The sequence below is a fragment of the Globicephala melas genome, chromosome 5 (assembly GCF_963455315.2).
Source record: "Globicephala melas chromosome 5, mGloMel1.2, whole genome shotgun sequence".
In the NCBI taxonomy this organism is placed as follows: Eukaryota; Metazoa; Chordata; class Mammalia; order Artiodactyla; family Delphinidae; genus Globicephala; species Globicephala melas.
Window position 1 is genome coordinate 71734706 of NC_083318.1, and position 21761 is coordinate 71756466.

At 45.4% G+C, this 21761-nt stretch overlaps 1 protein-coding gene and 1 pseudogene across 4 annotated transcripts in view; both read right to left on the bottom strand.

Annotated features, from left to right (window-relative positions):
• Nucleotides 1–261: 261 nt before the first annotated feature.
• LRRC66 (leucine rich repeat containing 66) overlaps nt 262–21761 on the bottom strand; it is a 29064-nt gene continuing 7564 nt past the window's right edge. The window contains exons 2-5 of one of the 4 annotated variants that reach the window (XR_009564008.2): nt 16314–16483; nt 9374–9566; nt 5258–7862; nt 262–3489 (exon numbers count right to left, since the gene is read on the bottom strand). Coding sequence is in view for 3 of the 4 variants with exons in the window: in XM_060299323.1 (XP_060155306.1) it covers nt 5989–7862; nt 9374–9566; nt 16314–16483; nt 18060–18105 (2283 nt within the window). In the remaining variant the exon portion in view is untranslated. Of the gene's footprint in view, nt 3490–3539; nt 7863–9373; nt 9567–16313; nt 16484–18059; nt 18202–21761 lie in introns of those variants that run through there. The other 3 variants (XM_060299323.1, XM_060299322.2, XM_030880513.2) reach the window with 3 other exon arrangements.
• LOC115865696 (dr1-associated corepressor-like) lies at nt 13003–14776 on the bottom strand (annotated as a pseudogene).

Consider the following 21761-nt stretch of genomic DNA (forward strand, 5'->3'; position numbering starts at 1 on the left):
AGAGATCACAAAAAGTTATTATTAGAGGAGATTGCATTCTTCTTTAGTGATTTCTGCAAAGTGAACATTCTAAGACCTACTTCCCATCACTAACATGTGTGTCCTTTCTCATAGAAGTATGTCAAAAATCACTTTTTCTGGCTTCAGTTGAAATTTATTTGTTCAATCAAAAATGTTTATTGAGACACCAAGGGGGGAAAGGGGAGGTGGGATGAATTGGGAGATTGGGATTGATATATACACTAACTAATATGTATAAAATAGATAACTAATGAGAACCTGCTGTGTAGCATAAGGTACTCCACTTCACTGTACAGTAGAAACTAACACAAACTAACACAACAACCATACCCCAATTAAAAAAAAATGTTTGTAGAACACTTACTCTGTGCCAGGCACTGTCCCCAGCCCAGGGAATGCTCTAGTGACCAAAACAAATCCAATTTTTGCTCTTACTGGGAATATAGGCAATAACACAAGGAAGTATTTAAATAAACAATATTTTTATAGATAATTTTAGGAGGTATGAATGTGATAAAGAATGCTTTGGGTGGGATGTGCTACTTTATTTTTATTTTCTTTTATAAATTTATTTATTTATTTTTGGTGGCGTTGGGTCTTCATTGCTGCGTGGCCTTTCTCTAGTTGCGGAGGAGCGGGGGCAACTCTTTGTTCAAGTGCGCAGGCTTCTCATTGCAGTGGCTTCTCTTGTTGCACAGCACGGGCTCCAGGCACGTGGGCTTCAGTAGTTGTGGCTCGTGGGCTCTAGAGCGCAGGCTCAGCAGTTGTGGTGCACGGGGCTTAGTTGCTCTGCGGCATGTGGGATCTTCCCAGACCAGCGCTCAAAGCTGTGTCCCCTGTAGTGGCAGGCGAATTTTTTTTTTTTTAACGTCTTTATTGGAGTATAATTGCTTTACAATGGTGTGTTAGTTTCTGCTTTATAACAAAGTGAATCAGCTATACATATACATATATCCCCACATCTCCTTCCTCATGCGTCACCCTCCCACCCTCGTGGCAGGCGTTTGTACTGCTGGTGAAGGAAGCTTGTCTTCCTGAGTCTTGCCCTCTGAATTCTAAGCGGTCTGAGGGCAGGACGGCGTCGCTGTGGGTCCAGCCCCGGCCCCCATCCTCCCTCATACGCCGCACCCCATCCTCACCCGGTGGCCCTTACTGCATTTTGCACACGAGAGGCTTTACGCTGAATGGAGGGGTAAATCCAAGCGCGTTTCCGTGCCTATTCGTGTACAATTTAGCGAGCCAAAGTCGGCCTGCCATAAATACTTAGGGGTTTAAAAATGTGCCACCGAGTTAACGGAAAGTAATTCATCCCAGGCTGCTGAGTCAGCCAAAGTAAAAGCTGGTACATTTTGAAGCCATGAGGTCGGGGAGTTGGTGGAGTTACGTGCGCGCTGTGACCTACCGCTGTTGGTAGGATTTACCGAACGGAAGGATCTTAGGAGCTTCTCCTACGGAAACTGCAAGCTTTTACATAACCCACTCTCCCTACAAGTAACTCTTTGCTTCTGTGCAAGGAAATGCTTTTGCATCTATTTGGTTTTATCACGGTTTCCCCCCACCCCCCAGCCTTGGCAACAGCGGGCAGGACTTGTTCTAGGTTTTCTGCTCCCTGGATTTGGGTGTGAGTGAATTTCCATTTTTACTGCTTGTAAATCATTGTCTAGGCTTTGACGAGACACTTTTGCTGGCATGCGTGGCGTGTGCTTAAATGCCTCATGCAGGACATACCAGACATCTGATCACTGCCTTGGAGGCAGCAAACGTAATGTTCACTGTCTCACACCCTTGCTGGAGTTGCAGACTCTCTCAGGACCTTGCGTGGAAGGTATTTCAGCTCCTTTTTATTTGAATGTTAAACTAGGGTTGCCAGGTAAAACACAGGTCACCCGGTTGGATCTGAATTTCAGCTAAACAACGAAGAATATTTTAGTAAAATAAGTCCCAAATATTGCATGAGACACACCTACATAGGAAGAGAGTATTTGTTTTATACTTGAAAGGCAAACTCAGCTGGGCGTTCTGTATTTTTATTTGCTAAACATGGCAGCCCTAATTAAAGAGAAAGACAAATATCATATGACATCACTTATATGTGGAATCTAAAATATGGCACAAGTGAACCTATCTACAAATCAGAAACAGACTCACAGACATAGAGAACAGACTTGTGATTGCCAAGGGGCATTGGGGAGGGAGAGGGATGGACTGGGGAGTTTGGGATTAGTGGACATAAACTATTTACACAAGGTCCTACTGTAGAGCCAGGGAACTATATCCAATCTCCTGGGATAAACCACAATGGAAAAGAATATTGGAAAAGAATATATATATGTGTGTGTATAAGTGAGTCACTTTTCTGTACAGCAGAAATTAGCACAACGTTGTAAATCAACTTTACTTCAATTTTAAAAAGGAGAATAAAAAAAAAATCACAGTCCCAGCCAGCTCTGCGGGCGGACGTGCTCCCTCTGTAAGCGAGGCGCTGAGTGGTGAGTTGATCTCACGTCAAGATGTCCTGCGGCACCGGGTCCCTCCGTGCCGGGAGCGAGGCCGCGTGGGCAGCCACGCCTGGGGCTGGCAGCAGGCAGGGAGGCTGCTCTCAGAGCAGAAGGCCTCTGCCAGCCGGGTCGCGGCTGTCTGTAGCAGGAATAACTCCAGAACACACAAACACACTCAACTGCTTGAGTTTAAAAAAAAACCCAAAAAGGAGGGTGGGGAGCGGTTTAGCAACCTAGGGCTGTTTTAGATTTTACCGCTTTTGGGGTTGTAGAGTGTCCCGGTTGCCCCAAAGCTGAGTGCGCCCAGCCCACCTGAGGGAAGGAGCGGGGCGAGAAGGGAACCATCCGGAGGGAGAACCATCCAGAGAGGGAGAACCGCACGGCTCCCCTGGATCCGGAGGGAGCGATGGAACGGGGGGGACGAGGAAGCCTTGACCCTCGTCTGCTCATCTGCAGAACGTAGGAAGGTGAAGTTCGGGGCTGGAACTGTGGAAAGCCCAGGGCTACACCCAGCTGCTGGGTGCCACCCCATGTCCCCGTGCCCGGAGCAGCGAGGACAACAGGCGTGGCGTCTGCTGCAGCAGGCGGCCGGTCTTCTTGGGAAGGAGCGTCTGGAAGATGTTGTGACATCCTGAAAAGAATGTTTTCTAAATCTTCTGGGTGGCAGAGCCCCCGGTCAAGCAACCCAGCCAGCGGGGGAGGCAAGGATAAGGATTGTCCTCAATGGTGCGGGACATCCAAAGTGAATTCTGGTTGGAAACAAGGACTAGCTGGGTGACCTTGGGCACATCAATTTACGAATCTGTGCTTCAGTTTTCTCCTCTACAGCACAAGGTTGGAATCAATGGTGGACTCGGCCAGCTCTGATCCGTTATTCACCGGGAAACGGCTCCAAACTGGAACAGTGCTTTCCCAAAGTCAGATCAGTCAGTTACCTACGCCAGCTATTAGAAAGGAGAGAATAACAAAGCTGGGAAAAAAAAAAAAAAGGAGGGGAAGCGGATTTGTTATTTCCTGCATAATTATCAACATTATTTCTTATCATCCAGCATCAGAAGTTTATTCCCCTTGCTGAGGGATGGCATTCTGAACGTGAGCAACATTAATAATTCGGTGCTGAGGCAAAACAAAACTATAGTTATAGTGATTTTGGTACCTAAGGATGTCCATAGAGTCTGGAATCATAGATAATACTGTTGTACGTTAACAATATTTGGCAGATTGAAGATATCTGTGATATTATTCACCCATGTTTCTGGAATGTATATATATGTATGTATGTATTTAGTGTGTGTGTGCGTGTGCATGCATGTGAGAGAAAAAGCAAATATGGCAAATGTTAATAATTAGTGAATCTAGAAATAGTCAATGAATGTGTATGTAACTCTAGGTTTTTCCCAGGTGTATTCAGGTAACTACTATTTAACCAGTCAAAACATTGCATTTGAATGGAAAACGAGCTTTTAAATCAATGAGATCTAAGAAATGACTGCAATATTTACATTAGTTATTAAGGGCATTAAGTATATAGAAAGACGACTTTACATGAATGTAAAGAATTTATGGAAGGGACTTCCCTGGTGGTGCAATGGTTAAGAATCCTCCTGACAATGCAAGGGACACGGGTTCCAGCCCTGGTCCAGGAAGATCACAAATGCCAGGGAGCAACTAAGCCCGTGCACCACAACTACTGAGCCTGCGCTCTAGAGCCCGTGCTCTGCAAAAAGAGAAGCCACCGCAATGAGAAGCCAGGGCACGGCAACGAAGAGTAGCCCCTGCTTACAGCAACTAGAGAAAGCCCGCGCGCAGCAACAAAGACCCAACACAGCCAAAAATAAATAAATAAAAAATAAATGAATACATTTATTAAAAAAAAGAATTTATGGGAAATATCTAGTCTTATTTTTCATTTTTGTTCATTTTGTAACTTTACATTTGATTTGAAAACATTGCTAATTTCTATATCACATCTTAGGCAAAAATTGCAGGAACCCACGGGTTCACTCCTTCTAGGTACATCTGCTATTGAATGAATGGGTTACAATCCTCCACCCAGAATTGGTCAAGGCCTTGCTAATTCTCCTTGTTTATGAGCTACACCAGATTACTTTTCATTAAAACTGAAGCATCACCTAAGTGTCCATCGACAGATGAATGGATAAAGAAGATGTAGCACATACATACAATGGAATATTACTCAGCCATAAAGAGAAACAAAACTGAGTTATCTGTAGTGAAGTGGTTGGACCTAGAGTCTGTCATACAGAGGGAAGTAAGTCAGAAAGAGAAAAACAAATACCGTATGCTAATACCTCTGGCTTGCAGAGGTCAGCCCCTGGGAGGCTGGAGGGTGAGGAGAGAGTTCAGGTGGTGATTCTCGTGGCTTCCTCCTACTGGACAATGGATTCCTGGTGGCTGTGTTCCTCTACAAGAGGCCACAGCTCCTGCTGTGCACCCGTAGCTGCAATTCCCCTTGTCTCTTCAGGCCTAAGTGTGGGAAAGGCTTCCCCCTGTTTATTACTAGCCTTTAGGTCCTTCACCTTCCCTTACTAATTTCCCTTCATCCTGTCCGGTTCTTTCCAAATGGTTCTTTCACTAAACTCTCTCTAGTCATCCCTGTTTCTTGCCGTCTGGGTCCTGCTGGGATCCTCACCTTTACAGAGTTGTGTCACAAAACTACGGAGAAAGAATGTCAAGTTGGGAGTGGCCGACAGTGTCCAAAGCTGCAGAGGTTTTACCTGATGAGACCGAAGAGTCCATGCATGTCCCATGGGAGGTTGTTGGTGACCTCTACTGGCATGGGTTAAAGGAACGGTGAGCTGAAACCTGACCACGGTGTGCTGGTGTGTCAACAGACAGTTGCTGACTATTCCTTGGAGAAGCCTAGCTATAAAGGAGAAAAGAAGGTGGTATTCTGAGGGAGCAGCAGGGTGGTGTTTCCGTTCTTCAATGTGAATGTTGAAGGGACTTGAACATGCTTATAGACGGCCAACAACCATCAGGTTTCTCTGGGTCTGCATTTGAGTATAAAAATTAGAATCATCTTTTCCTAACTGCAACATCATCACTGTTAAGTTTTAATGTAAAATTTATTAATTGGAACCTTTGATGTTCAAATATCTCAGTGCTTTCCTACCTAAATGATCTATGTCTTGTGAATGGTAGTTTTATATTAGAATTAACTAAACATAGGGAAGAATTTAGAGAATCAAATTCACTGATTCGGCTCTGAATGTTGAACCCAGTCTCTGTCACTGAAGTGCTCCCGTGTTCTTAGTGAACTGGTTTCATTTGGAAGCATCTGTAATAGTGGTACCTGGCTCTTGACACCATCTTCAAAATACCCCTCCCACCACCCCACCCCCTTTCACACTGAAGATCTGGTTCGTCACCAGAGGAGTGTAATAACTGTGTTTGGCTTATAACCTTTCTGGAATCACTGTCCTCACGAGGACACACGAACCCCTCATCAGTGCCCATTCATGTTGTCCTCTTCAGAAACTTGTCGTGAGGGTCTTAAGTTTTTCCCCACAGCGATCTTGGAAGGAATCTTGCTTTGAGCTGTGTCTACGCCCTGAACGTAAGGTTCATATTTACAAATGCCTGCATCTCCTTCACCACAGGCACTCTCATCAGGATCTGAGGGGACTTCAGCAGAACATGTTGGCGTTTGTGGTAAAACATCTACATTTGAAAACTCCAAGTCTCTAAGCGAGCATTGCCACTCTGCTGCCTTGGATTGAAGAGCTGTGACATAGTCGTCAATGGACATGCCTGGGATCTCATCACTGCAAGGACTGTTGCCCGGTGACCTGGGCAAGGTCAACGGATCCTCAAATATATTGGTGTTAGAGCCACTTTCCGGATGAGTCGCGTCCAAACCGTAGTCTGGATCAGAAGTGAGAGTTTTTCCAGAATGATGTTCCTGATTCTCACATTGCCCCAGAATCTTCTGGAAGGCGATGCTGTCCTCAAGACTCTCTAATGACACGACATTGTCCCTCCTCTCCCCCGAGTCCTCATCCCCCAGGGGCTCGTTGGCACTGCAGTTCTCCTCACCATGTGCCTCTGCTTCAGCCACACTTCTCCAGTCTTCTGAACTTGTTGAACTTAGAGTAAATAAAGACCCTTCGTCAGAATCTGTGTCCAGCTCGTACTGAGCGTCAGACGTGTCCTTTTGTGCTAGTTCCTTGCTAGCAGGAGTCACATGCAGGTCATGACCCCACCCCGGAGTGGAGACGGGTGGGGACGGGTCCGTGGCTCCTGGGTCACTGAGCGTGGCCACTCCGTAGTGGGCAAGGGGCTCTTCCTCGTCACCGGCGCCCTCGAGCCTTTGCTGCTGTGCGCTTAGCACATTGTCCTTAGAAAACTCCGAAGGGAAGTGTGGACTGCCCCCTCTCCCCTCCTTCTCTCCAGTCCTCAGAGCTTTCGTACGAGCCACCATTTGGGAGAGAGGCGTGGTCATTTCCCTGGGGATGGGTGGGCCTAATTCGTTGGAATCCTTACAGATTGAGCCAGGGCTTGTCTGTAACCTGGCAGCCACGGCAGGGATGCCCACTGATCGCTCACCGAGGGAACCTTCCCCGGCCACAGTGTCATAATTTACTTCTCCAGGAATATCATACCTGTAGATGCTGTCCTGTCCCGCCGGCATGAGTTGGGTGTCATCAGCATTCGCCCATCCGCGGAGAACGGGCCGGGCCGCACCGTGATTTGGAAGCGCGTTATCCTTCCCGCTTCCTGCCCCGGTGTGGTCCCCGCATCGTGCTCCGCCCTGCCCGCCGCCAGCCTCCTTTCTGCTCGGCGCCAGCGTTCTCGCAGGAGTGACAGCCGCGGGTGGGGCTTGGTTCTCACAGAGGTTTGGATCGTGGAAAGTTTGGCGCAGATCCATCCTTGGCTGCTCCATGTTCCCTACAGCTTTGATCTCATCGTAGAAGCCCTGGTTTGAATACACGTTCCCTGAACCTGGACTTTTTTTCCGGCATCTCTGTTGCCACAGTCTGTCCACATAAGGCCGCGCAAAAGCCCCCAGGCAGAAAGCCACGAAGAACGTGATGGACACTGACAGACAGACGGCCAGGACCAGGTCCTGGGAAGCGTCCTCCCTTCTGCCAGCAGCTTGCACATCCCCGGTGCTCCTAACCCTTCCTGGCAGCCGCCTCTCCCTGTCACTGGTGTCAGAGCCCGCAGGGTCCTTCTTGCGCAGAGTGGAAAAGCGCACTTCCCAGGGCCTCTCAGCTGTGCTCGTCGCGAGGCTTCTCGTATGATTCAGATTAGTGCGAGGAAGGTGGGTCTCTCTGGACACGCGCCTTGTGGGCGTCCACCAGTATGCCTCCTCCTTCCCTGAGAGTGGGGGTAAAAGCACACGCTGAGTCGACACGGGAATGAGATTCCAGTAGTTTAAAAAGCATCTGTGGGCTTCCCTGGTGGTGCAGTGGTTGAGAGTCCGCCTGCCGATGCAGGGGACAAGGGTTCGTGCCCCGGTCCGGGAAGATCCCACATGCCGCGGAGCGGCTGGGCCCGTGAGCCATGGCCGCTGAGCCTGCGCGTCCGGAGCCTGTGCTCCGCAACGGGAGAGGCCACAAAAGTGAGAGGCCCGCGTACCGCAAAAAAAAAACATAAATTAAAAAAAAACATAAATAAATAAATAGAAATAATCTGTGAGTCCTCAGTCCTCGTCTAGCTAGATTTAAAGTGGGTATTACACGATTAGCAGCTTTACTGACTGATTGCTTGATCGGTTGTCGATGCCAACAGCATGTGGCAGGCTCTGTGCACGCTTATGTGAGGCTCTCAGGCTCGGGTCTGCTGCTCCCAGGCCCGGGAGACTGTGTTTCTTAGGCTTCCTGACTGACTGCTGCCCACAGGAGAAAGGAAGCCAGTCTGTAGGGACAGCCACATTGCTCCTCCTTTCTCCACAGCCTTCTCTTACGCACATTTACGAGAACATTCCATCAACCCTCTGCACAAATCGGCCTTGGCCACACCTGTGTTTGCTATATCACTTCCTCACCATTCCTCGGTGCTGGCAAACGGCAAAAATATTCGGGTTTCTCTGCTGGCTCCTGACATTCTGCCCTCCACACTCGGAATGCCCGTGTGGGTCTCACAGGGCGATGAACCAAGTGTGGCTGACACCATTAAGACTTCTCTCTAATCTTCATGGGTTTCTCCTAAACCTGGTAAGCATGGCCATGTCTCTACTGAATAGCAGTCCTGAATAGAACAGAGGCCAGGACTCACTTTTTAAAAAATGACTCTTTTTTTTTTTTTTCCCCAGTTAAGAGTTTGAGAATTAGCCAAGATAGTTAATAGTGTGCGTGTGGGGGGGAAGCTTTCCAAAATATTCAGTTGCAGTAACATATTCTAGCAGTTTGGGAGAGTGGCAGGGAACAAATCAAAGAAAAATATACTTTTGAAATATGTGTGTTTTGTGTATGTGTAGGATTATACTTTCAGAGGGTTAGCCAGCATTTTAAATAATTATGTTTCAAGTTTTAGAAGTCCTTTCTTTGATCAGTTATTTTATTAATATTTGGGATAAAAATATGACATTTTGGGGCTTTACGGAAAAATTCTCTCTTTGTGAAATTTCTGGTTTTGACCAAAGCCAGTGATTTCTGAGCTAGCTGAACTAGGTTTCTCTGACCACGTGAAGAAACTCGTTCATGAACTGAGGAGAACAGTTAGGTACCAATGATTTTTCTGTGATACAGCCCAAGGATGATTAATGCCATAGATCAGCACTCTTGCTTCTGGGGGGACTGTCATTGTTTCAAATGAGACTAAATTTTTCATGTCTCTTTTCTGTTTAAATGGAACCATTTCTGAGAGAAGAGGCACTACTGACTTACCAACAGACTTGTTGCAAATTGCATTCCACTTTTTTCTCCAGGATTCAGAAATAACATTTTGGAAGACTTCCACGCTATAGTCACACTGCCACTGGTTAACAGCCAAGTCAGCCTCCAGGTGGGGAAGTTCCAGAGCCACGATCATCATCGGCAGAATGGCGGTCAGAGCGTTGTTGCTGAGGTCTACAACCTGCTTGAGAAGAAACAAATTTAGGACAGTCTGTGAATAAAGACATTTGGAGACAAAATAAACTAGTTACAGGTACTGTCTATATCTCTATGGAAGCCATGTGAATTTAGCACTGATTTCAGAGTCAGAATACTGGGTTTAATTCTCTGCTCTGTCCCTAAGGACTCTGTGAGACTTGGCAAATTGTTGACTCTCAAGGAGCCTACCTCCCAGGGTTGTTCTGAGGATAAATGTATGTGAAAACTTTAAGTATGGTGCCTGTATTAGATGCCCAATCACTTTCCCTTCCTTCTTTCCTATGAACTGTGATTTGTACTGTTCAATATAACCTAGACTCCCAGTGTTATCAAGGTCTGGAATTAGAGATCAGGTCTCGAATGTCTAGAAGCACTGTGATCTTGAAAGTGGCAGGAGATACTGGATGATGAGGACAGAGAGCCCAGAAGAACTGTGGTTGACTGAAAGTGGCAAAGAGAGCTCTTTTGCATCAAGTATTATCTTAAAGGTAATAGTACATTTCTCTGCATCCATGGCTATTCAGTATAAACAAAACGACTAATTTTCCTAGTCTCATCAGAAATGAAGGGGAAACTGGGGAACAAAAAGGATTCAGTGACTCTAAAAACACAGAGTAGGATCTGTGAAGCTGGATACGGCAGTGGTGTGATGTGGCCAGGACAGCATAGTTAGGTGTAGCTCTAGCTACCATTTGCAGAGCGTTGCTGTGTACCAGGCATCCTCCTGGGTGCTTTACATGCATTATGTCTATTCCTCCCAACAACTTTGTCATTTCCCCCTTTTTACAGAGGAGGAAACGGGGCTAGGTCACAGTATATCCCATATAATCCCTACTCCTAAGGCTTGGTACCAGGTGCGCAGAAAATAATGGTGGAATGAACGAATGAATGAATGAATGAGTGAATGGCAGAGCTGAGATCTGACCTGGCTCTGTAGCTGTGTGCCTTCCACTCCAGAACACAGCCTCTCGGAGCCTGAGCTCCCACTGCACTGGAGTGAAGGGATGCACAGAGGAGGGCCGGAGCATGAGCCACCAGAGTGGGGTCATGGGGTTTGGGAGAAAATCATAAATGCAAACCTTGCTGAAAAGTAAAAAAGAGGGCCATGGATGAAATCCATGGAGGCTGAATGTAATTCAGGTCAATTGTTTAATAAACATCAGGGAAAAAGCAGCACTGGTATCTTGGGTTATATAAACTCCTGAGAAGAGCTTTTACTCAGACAGACACTCAAACAGCACCATAACCAAGACTCAGTAGTGAGGGGGACCTTTGCGCTGTTGAGTAACCAAGCACTCTTGACTCCCAAGGGAAGGCTGTCAAAAATAGGAAGTAGGAGACTGGGACCAGGAAGGAAAAAGAAACCCCCACAAAACTTTGCTTTGGCCTGGCCTTGACTAGGATCAATAGTTTTCTATGTACCCCCCCCCCCAACAAAAGGGTGAAATATTCTAATGTTTTATGGGGTCTTTTCTTCTTAGTGCATGTCTGCATTTTTTTTTTCCATCCTAGCCCCTGTTATATTATAAATCACGAAACTAAAAGCAACACAGAAGAGAGGACAGAGAGCTAATCAAATGATGCAGGAGGAATCATTTCTGAGAAAAGATTAAAACAGAATAGTCCAATTTGGCTAAAGAAGTGGCCATCCACTGTCATTTGAAAGGAGTGTACGTTATAGAAAGATTGGGAGAAGCATATAATGTTGCTAACGATCACTGCTCTAAGAAGAATGGCAGAGGAGAAGGAATGCTTATTTGAAATGCCAGTGAAACATTTCATTCTACCTCCACATGATGATGAATTTATGCTTTGAGAAATCTATCTGGTTTCTGAAAAGATTTCCACGTGGAAAGACATGTAATATAAAATGCAAGTATTAAATACGTCTCCTGGAAAAAAACCCAACTACATCCATGTTAATATTCGACTTTCTGGTACCAAATATGCTCATCATGTTCCCAAAGAAGTTTTTAGAGTTATTGCTGAACAGGCAGAAGGGTTAATAGAGAAGGAGAAATTGTATGATTCTGGGCGGCTCAGGTAATTTAGGATTACAGATGATTCAGAACATTCTTGGGCTTGTTTTTTAGTTTGCCTGTAGCATCTATGACCTGTGAGCTGCAGAAGACTTATAAAGCACAATGCAAATGCACAGGAAATAAAACAGGCATAGGGAAATTGCACATACAAATATAATCAGTATACAATATGCTAAATGAGGTTCCCAGGCAATCTGACGGCCTGTTTGTGGTGAACCGAGAGCACTGCCAAGTTAAGTGGACTTTCTCGTCTGCTCTGATAACTTCGACGGCAGACAGGTCCCCAATAACCTGCCCCCATATTCACACCATCTGGGTCATCTCCTCCCCTTGAGTATAGGCAAGACCTGTGCCTCTCTTCTAACCGACAGACCATGGCAAAAGCAATGGATGTCCCTTCCACGATTACATTCCATAAGACTGTGATGTTCTTGCTAGCAGGCTCTCTCCTTCGGGCTCTGAAGCGAGCTGCCATGCTGTGAACTGCCCTGTGGGGAGGTCCACACGGCACAGAACTGAGGGCAGGCTTAGGCTGATAGCCAGTAAGGAATGGCGCCCGAAGCCCAGTAGCCCACGTGGAACTGAATCCTGCCAACAACCACATGAGCTTGGAAGTGGATCCTTCTTCAGCTGGGCCTTCAGGTGAGACTCCAGCCCTGGCCAACACCTTGATTGCAGCCTTCTTTCCCCCCTTTTATTATTATTTTATTAATAAACTTTTTAAAAATTTTTATTTTTTTTTTTACATCTTTATTGGAGTATCACTGCTTTACAATGGTGTGTTAGTTTCTGCTTTATAACAAAGTGAATCAGCTATACATATACATATGTTCCCATATCTCTTCCCTCTTGTGCCTCCCTCCCTCCCACCCTCCCTATCCCACCCCTCTAAATGGTCACAAAGCACCGAGCTGATCTCCCTGTGCTATGCGGCTGCTTCCCACTAGCTATCTACCTTATGTTTGGTAGTGTATATATGTCCATGCCACTCTCTCACTTTGTCACAGCTTACCCTTCCCGCTCCCCATATCCTCAAGTCCATTCTCTAGTAGGTCTGTGTCTTTATTCCCGTCTTACCCCTACGTTCTTCATGACATTTTTTTTTCTTAAATTCCATATATATGTATTAGCATATGGTATTTATCTTTCTCTTTCTGACTTACTTCACTCTGTATGACAGACTCTAGGTCTATCCACCTCACTACAAATAGCTCAATTTCGTTTCTTTTTATGGCTGAGTAATATTCCATTGTATATATGTGCCACATCTTCTTTATCCATTCATCCGGTAATAAACTTAAGAACAGCTCTAACTTCTCTGTCTCCCCCAAAGCAACTAAACCCAGCTAAAAGCGGGTGTGGCCTGGGGGGCAGAGGGCGCTAGGAGTCGTAATCCTCTTCATCCTCTGCCTCAGGTGCTGAGGGTCCCAGGGGGTGGGGTGCTGGGGGCAGAGGCAGAGTCGAGGTGAAGGGCATGAAGGGTGTCAGGGGGGCTCTGGAAGTGGGCAGGGAGGTGGCTGGCCTGGGATGGGGGCAGTGGTGTCTCTTCTTCCCCGTCAGTATCTGTATCCTCAGACATCCTCCTGCTGTGAGCCTGTCCCTGACAGCTTCTTGTCTTTGCCTCTGCTTCGCATCCCACCATTCTTCCGGCTGCTGCCTCCTGGCTTCCGGCCCCTGCGGGGACCCTTGTTCCCACCCATGTGGTTGTCTTCCCCATCCCCCTACATGTTAGGCACGGATGCCACCAGATCCTTCAAGAAGTCAAACTGCGGCTCCAGCTCAATGCACTGCTTCCGGTGGGATGTGGTCACGGTCTTGGCGTTTCAGGACTGGGTCACCGGCAGGCTTTCTTCCACGGTGACTCCAGGAAAAGCTCGAGCGCCCGACAGAGGATGACAGGCACAGCCGCCGCCACCTTCCCAATCTCTTCATCCGTCTACACGATCTTCTTGATCCGGGCCGGTGGGAGCCACACGTTGTACCTCGTCTTGCTCGGCGTCTCGGGGCCTCTCTGGCTGCGCCGGGCACAGCACCACTGCCCACAGCCTCCCGGCCCCTGGGCCTGCTCGTCGCCCACCTGCCCTCCGTGGTTTGACTGCAGCCTCTTGGGACACCTTCAGCAGAGGCCCCAGGCAAGCCTTGCCTGGATTGCTGACCTCAGCAATAGGTAACTAATACACCTATCCATGGTCATTATCTAGCCGTTCGTTCCTTTGTTTATTCAACAAGTGTCTGTAAATACATGGTATGTACTGGACGTATGTTAAGCATCAGAAAACAAAACAGACATGAGGTATGTCCTCAGAGAGCTCACCGTCTTGTAGAAGGGTTATGGGGATATAGGCATTAATGGCTAAACCATACCTAGAATGAAATAATTTCAGTTTCCATACGTGCAATACGGAAAAAGCATAGTCTACTATACCTGTGTATAAAGGGAAACTAATTCAATCTGGAGACCCAGGCAAAAGGATCAGCAATAGGGGAGGGCTTGGGGTGAAAACTAGGCAGGAATGCAGTCAGCAAGGGGAGGGTGGCTTGAAATGAGGCTGCAGGGGCAAGCAGGGGCCAGGCCCTTGTCGTGAAAGCTTACAATCAGATTTGTATGTTAAAATAGTAGAGCTGGGCTTCCCTGGTGGCGCAGTGGTTGAGAGTCCGCCTGCCGATGCAGGGGACACGGGTTCGTGCCCCGGTCTGGGAGGATCCCACGTGCCGCAGAGCGGCTGGGCCCGTGAGCCATGGCCGCTGAGCCTGCGCGTCCGGAGCCTGTGCTCCGCAACGGGAGAGGCCACAACAGTGAGAGGCCCGCGTACCGCAAAAAAAAAAAAAAAAAAGAGTAGGGCGTCGCAACCACTTTAGAATTTCTATACGTAGTCTACATTTATAAAGGGCTTACTGTATTCCAACTACTGTTCAAAGCACAGTCTATGGATTAAAACATTTAATTCTCACAAAACTCTATGAAGAAGGAAGCAACTTACCTCCCTTTTACAGATGAGAAAACTGAGGCACAGAGTGATTCGGTAACTTACCCAAGATCGTGTGGCTGGCGAGGGGCAGAGCCTAGGTTTAAACTCAGGCAGCTGGCTGCAGAGTCGACCTCCCTCACCACTGCATCACTAGTCTCCGAGAGAGGACGGGCTTGGAGGGCCATTCCGGTTGAAAGGGGCAGGGGCGAGGTTGGGCATTTGTCTTGCAGCTATGCTATGGCTAGTCCAAACTGGGATGTGCAGTAAGGGTAAGATACAGTCTGCCCTCCGTATCTGTGGTTTCTGCATTCTCAGATTCAACCAACCATGGACAGAAAATAGTTTAAAAAAAAAAAAAATGCTGAGTGTTCCAAAAAGCAAAACTTGAATTTGTCCTGCACGGGCAACTATTTACATAGCACTTACATTGTATTTACATAGCATTTACATTGTATTATTATAAGTAATCTAGAGATGATTTAAAGTATATGGGAGGATGTGTTTAGGTTATACGCAAGTACTATGCCATTTTACATAAGGGACTTGAGGATCCACAGATTTTGGTACCCATGGGGGTCCTGGAACCAATCCCCTTGGATACCAAGCATCAGCTATACACACAGGGCTTTGAAGACTTAGTATGAAAAAAGAGAATGGAAAATATCTCATTAATAATTTTTACATTGACTACATGTGTAAAAGATAATATATGTGGATATATTGGGTTACAAAATATATTAGTAAAATTAAATTCACCTGCTTATTTTTACTTCTTAAATCTAGTTACCGAGAACATCTAAAGTTACGTATGTGGCCCACATTACGCTTTATTGGATGATACTGGCCTATATAAAGAATGGGGGTGTGTGGTGCAGGTTACGGGGACAGGGGATTCAAGCTTCGCCTAAGCCATCTCTAGGTCCTGGTGTTTCTAAAGGAGCACTGAGGGGAGATTCTACAATATCTCCCCATAGAGGAGGAGAGAGGAGGAAGGGGCTAGGAGGAGACGGGGCTGAAGCTGCCAAAGCTGGAGCAGGGCTCTAGGGGTTACTCACACTCCCAGCTGTCAGGACCTCGGTGAGATTCACTGCAAGGTGCCCGAGAGACAGGCACCATGCCTCCAAAACATGACGTCGATCCCCCCAACCTGGCTCTGATGTTTAGAACTGCGTGTGGCACGTGGTAAGTGGGAGGCAAAGATGAGTTGATATCATTATGATTTGTATCATTCTGTGCCCAATTTTGGTGTGGAAGCATCAGGGTCACTGGCCTTCAGAGGCCCATGTGGTCCTGGGCTCTATGGGGTGCAGAGCCCATTTAGGCCCATATAGTCCCAAATTGCATAAAACCCCAGGGACCTTTGACTGACCTTGTAGTTCAGGGAGGGAGCCTTGCTAGTAACCGATTTAATTTCTTGCCAACTGGTAAGTGGAAGCTTGGAGTTGGGTTTAATTAGATTTAGGAAAAATAATGAACCAATCCTTGCTGCTGAGCCTACATGTTCAAATAAAATGTCCACATTCATGTCCACTACTGAGGCCTTGGATTTTTGAGGCAAGAGAGAGACTTCAGCTCTTTTAGGGGCATCTTAAAATAGACTTATATTTTTTGATTGGTAGCCAGTACTACTGGGCATGAAGAAACTCTTCAATGGAAGTATTCTTCTAATAGAATTGCCTATAGTTCTGCATATTAGAAATATTATAAACACTATTTTCTAACCTGTAATTGTTTTAGGTCCTTGAAGGCTTCTGGATGAATTCTGAATATCTTGTTGCTCTTTAAATGGAGGCTTTCTAGTTGCAGGCAGTTATGAAAATCAGACAAACCAATTTGCGTTATCCCATTGAATGACAGATCCAAACTCTGTAATGACTTCAGTTTCCACAGCCCTGTTAAAATTAAAAAGCGACTTGAAATATAAATTGGTGGTACTTACTGCAGCATTGTTTGTAATGGTGGAAAACTGGACACAACTTAAATGGCTCACGACAGAGAAATGGGCAAAGGATGGCTATATCAATACTACAAAATACTGTGTTGTCTTAAAAGAGAATGGGATAGATCAACCTGAAATAACTGAACAGGAAGGAAAAGTTAAGTTGCAGGAAAGTAGAGTATAATTCCAACGTTCTCGGGAAAAAAAGGCCACATGCAAACATACACACATGTTTCAAGCGAGCAGAGAAGAAGGCCTGGAAGGAGGTGAACTAAGCTACCAGTGGTAGCTACACTTAGAAGTAGGATGGTGGGGCTTCCCTGGTGGCGCAGTGGTTGAGAATCTGCCTGCTAATGCAGGGGACACGGGTTCGAGCCCTGGTCTGGGAGGATCTCACATGCCGCGGAGCAACTAGGCCCGTGAGCCACAACTACTGAGCCTGCGCGTCTGGAGCCTGTGCTCCGCAACGAGAGAGGCCGCGGCAGTGAGAGGCCCGCGCACCGTGATGAAGAGTGGCCCTCGCTTGCCACAACTAGAGAAAGCCCTCCCACAGAAACGAAGACCCAACACAGCAAAAATAAATAAATTAATTAATAAACTCCTACCCCCAACAACTTCTAAAAAAAAAAAAGAAGTAGGATGGCGGAGGGAGGTGAAACTATGCTTCGATTTTATAGACTTTTGAATTCTTCCTTTGAATGAACATGTACTAATTTTATAATAAAAGCATCAATCAAAAATCTAACCTTGATTGAATGAAACGGTAAATATGATACTTGCTTACTTGAACTATGGGTAAAACTGGATGACCTTGTTATGGTTATAGAGGAAAAAGTTGTTTTGATGCTTTATTTACATGGATGAATTCTTCCCCTTTTAAGATGTCCTCATTCTATTTTGTAGCTGTATCCGCTACTTATCGTTGATATTATAACTATTTTTTATATTTTTCAAAGGTAATATGTTAGAGCTAGAGGTTTTAGTTTCCGGCAAAATAACAGAATTGAGTTTTGGTCTCTGCCTTTGTATTTCACTTGATTCCAGAAGTAACCATGAGGCCCATCTGGCACTGAAGGTAAAGGTTGAGAATGATGTACCAGCCGTAGCAGTCTTCCAAATCTGAGTTCCCATATAAGTCTCACGTGGAAGCCCTGCATTTTTACATTTCCTTCTGCTCTGTTCTCACACATAGTCTGCGTCTTTAACAAACTACTACATAGCAGATCAGGTTGGTTCAATTCCAGAAGGGTTTATTCCTTGTCTACTGTCTGCAAACTATCAGTACTTACTGTAAGACTAATTATGCAGAGACATGATGACCTAAATGAAATGGCTGCACATCTATGTTCTCATTTGCTCATTTCAGCTGTACAGACTAAGCAAGAGACCACAAGGACGACAACTAAGTCGAAATATTATGAGCATGGTACTTAGTGCTGAGGACAAAGACAGCGGAGAAACTTTGTGTCTGGTTGCGTGATAAGACACACACACAAGAAAAAGTTGTTAGTTATATAAAGCAGTTTTACCCCCACTATTGACTGTAAAATAATTGTTGTTCGTCAGCCTTTCCATCAGATGATTAGTCCTTTCAGGGCAGAATTCACACTTTTGTGAACACTTGTAATGCCCAATATATAATATACATTCAATAGGCTAGAAGTCACGGTGTTTGACCTGCACAGAGATTTAAAAGTTGTTGAGCCAACATCAAAGATTCAGTACGAACATGTACATTGCTAGCTTTTCTTGAAAAATAAGTCTCAACCGGCACAAGATATTTGGCTGGAGCTGAATGAGGGCTGCCTGCTACGGATGGGGCATGCACTTATAGAAGAATATGATGTCTCTATCAAAAATAGGAAGACAAAGGATAGGCCAAGAAGCCTGCATGTTTAAAAAAGTGAGAGAGGGCTTCCCTGGTGGCGCAGTGGTTGAGAGTCCGCCTGCCGATGCAGGGAACGCGGGTTCGTGCCCCGGTCCGGGAAGATCCCACATGCCGCGGAGCGGCTGGGCCCGTGAGCCATGGCCACTGAGCCTGCGCGTCCGGAGCCTGTGCTCTGCAACAGGAGAGGCCACAACAGTGAGAGGCCCGCGTACCGCAAAAAAAAAAAAAAAAAAAAAAAAAAAAAAGAGAGAGAGAGCCAAGGCTGAGATTCAGCCGGCATATGCTGGTGAGAAATACTTCCATATTGGTTCATAAATAGCTGCTGCTGAGCCACTGTGTGTTGCCCCGCTGTGCTAGGCACTGCAGTCTATTCTCCCTTCCACCTCCCACCCCCAGCAGGATTCTGCTTCATCATTACAGCCAGAAGGCATCCAACTTGGGAACCCAGGCTAAAGGCCTCTTGTTAAATATTTTGAATATAAGCTCTGGAGAAAATACATTTCTTTCTGGACTGAAGAATATTCCTACGTGTTTTAATACGCAAATGTATGGGTCTTGAGAAAAAAATGCAACACAGAAGCTGATATGAAAGAAGTGTCTCAACATTTTTATGATAATTGCCTGACCTGTACAGGGATGTGAGCTCATGGTCCCTATCATATCTAGTACTTAATTGAATTGAATAAGTACCCCAGGCATTCAGTGGAGAGGGAGACCATGTCTAGTTTGGTCTCTATCAATGGACAGGGGGGTGTTGAAATCTCCAACTGTAACAGAGGATTTGAAATGGAGCTGGACCTTGCAGGGCCTTCTCAGGGACAGACCCTTGTGTCCCTGGCCTCTCATTTGTAGAAAAGCTTTAGCCTCCTAGGGCTTCCCCAAGTTCCAAAGAGCAAATTCAATCACAGAAGTGACAAAATGTAGAAACAAAGGAAAACAGTCAAGCAAGACAAAATAATAATAGTTTATAAAAATAGAAGGACCACATGGTCCAGCAATCCAACTCCTGAGAATATACGCGGACAAAACTATAATTCAAAAAGATACATGCCCCCCTGTGTTCATAGCAGCACTGTTCACAACAGCCAAAACATGGAAGCAACCTAAATGTCCATTGACAGAGGAATGGATAAAGAAGATGTGGTACATATATACAATGGAATACTACTCAGCCATAAAAAAGAACGAAATAATGCCATTTGCAGCAACATGATGCAACTAGAGATTATCATACTAAGTGAAGTAAGTCAGAAAGAGAAAGACAAATACGTGATATCACTTATATGTGGAATCTAAAATATGGCACAAGTGAACCTATCTACAAAACAGAAACAGACTCGTAGTTGCCAAGGGAGAGTGGGGGAGGGAGAGGGACAGACTGGGGGAGTTTGGGGTTGGTAGATGCAAGCTATTACGTTTAGAATGGATAAACAACAAGGTCCTACAGTATCGCACAGGGAACTATATTCAGTATCCTGTGATAAACCATAATGGAAAAGAATATAAGAAAAGAATGTATATAAGTGTATAACTGAGTCCCTTTGCTGTACAGCAGAGATTGGAACAACATTGTGAATCGACTATACTTCAATTAAGAAAAATAATAGTTTAGCTATAAAAAAAAGTCAAAAAGACCTTTAGTTCCTCCTCAAGGGTATAGATAATATCCTGAGTCATAGCCTTGAGCTGTTTTGCAGATACTAAGACCCCACCAGGTGGAGGAAGTTAACTGCATGCTGACCCCATGAGCACATAGACCCCATGGTTGGAACCAGAAGGTTGATGATTCCTGAAACATCACCCTGTTTCTTTGCCATCAACCAATCAGAGAATTACGCATGAGCAGATCACACACCCTGTGACCCTCTCCCTCACCCTGTCTTTAAAAACTCTTCTCTGAAAACCATCGAGGAGTTCAGGCCATGTGAGCATGAGTTGCCTGTTCTCCTTCCTCGGCGCCCTGAGGTAAATGCTGTCTGTGCTTTCCTTCACCACAACCCGGTGTCAGTAGATGGGCTTTGTTGCACATCAGGCCAGCAGACACAAGTTAGGTTTGCTAACAGATTTGCTCACTTCTCTGTACAGTTCTGTCAGGTTTTTCCTCACATATTTTGACAATCTATTGTTAGGTGTATTCACATTAGAATTATTATATCCCCTTCAAGAACTGATCCCTTTATCATTAAGTAGTGCTTTCTTTATCCCTGAAGTCTCCTTTGTCTGAAATTAATATGGCCACTCCACCTTTCCTTAGATTAGTGTTTCTCTAGTGGCGAATCTTTCTCCATCCCTTTAGCTAGCAGTTTTATTTGTAATACCAAAAAAGACAGCCCAAGTGTCTGCTGACAGGTAAATGAGAGTATCCACACGATGAAATTCTACTCAGAAATAAAAAGGAATGCACTTTTAATACATACAACGACATGGATGAATCTCAAAATAATTATACTGAATGAAAGAAGATACATCAAAAATAAAAGAATGTGTTGAACGATTGCATTTATATAAAATTATAGAAAATGCAAATGAATTGATAGTGACAGAAAGATCAGTGGCTACTTGGGCAGGGGAGAGATGATGGGTGGGAAAGTTCGACTGCAGAGAGGCATGAGGAAATTCTGGGGGGTGATGGACAGTTATCTTGGTAGTGGTGATGGTCTCACAAGTCAGTGTGGTTCAGAGAGCCAGAGGACAGACCAGAGCACTCAGAACATGGAGAATCAGGGGTCTCCAACATTATACAGGCCTACAGAAGTATGAACTGTAGTGCAAGATTGTTGGTGAGCACTCTGAACTTTATACAAACTCTGAACAGTTGTAGAAAGAGAATGAAAATCACCTTCGGTTACTCATTGTACCAGAAATCAAGGAGGTGATGACTATTATAGCAAAGACTAGGATGGGAAACAGAATTAGATACTCAGCCTGATCAAATGGCCCTAAAGGAGAACTAACACTTTTTGAGCACCTGTTATGTACGAGGTACAATGAGAGATGTTTTATATATGTCATCACTCTGTGTGTTATAGTTTTTACAAATGCTATCTCTAACCCTCACATCAACCCTGTATATATCACTATCTCCAGTTAAAGATAAGGACCAGGAAGCTTTTATAGGTTAAGTGACTTGCTTAAGGTCAATAAACAAGCAAATAGAGTAATACAAGGCGTATAAAAGATAAAGTAAAAGAGTAACTAGGAAGAGTGGGACCAGAACATGCCCAAGCATGGGGGGGATTTTGAACATGGAGAGTTATAAGAATATCCTCTTATTTGATTCCCTTCTTAATATCAAGCTAAGATCCCCAAGAAGAAGGGAAACTTCTGCACATGGGAATTAAGA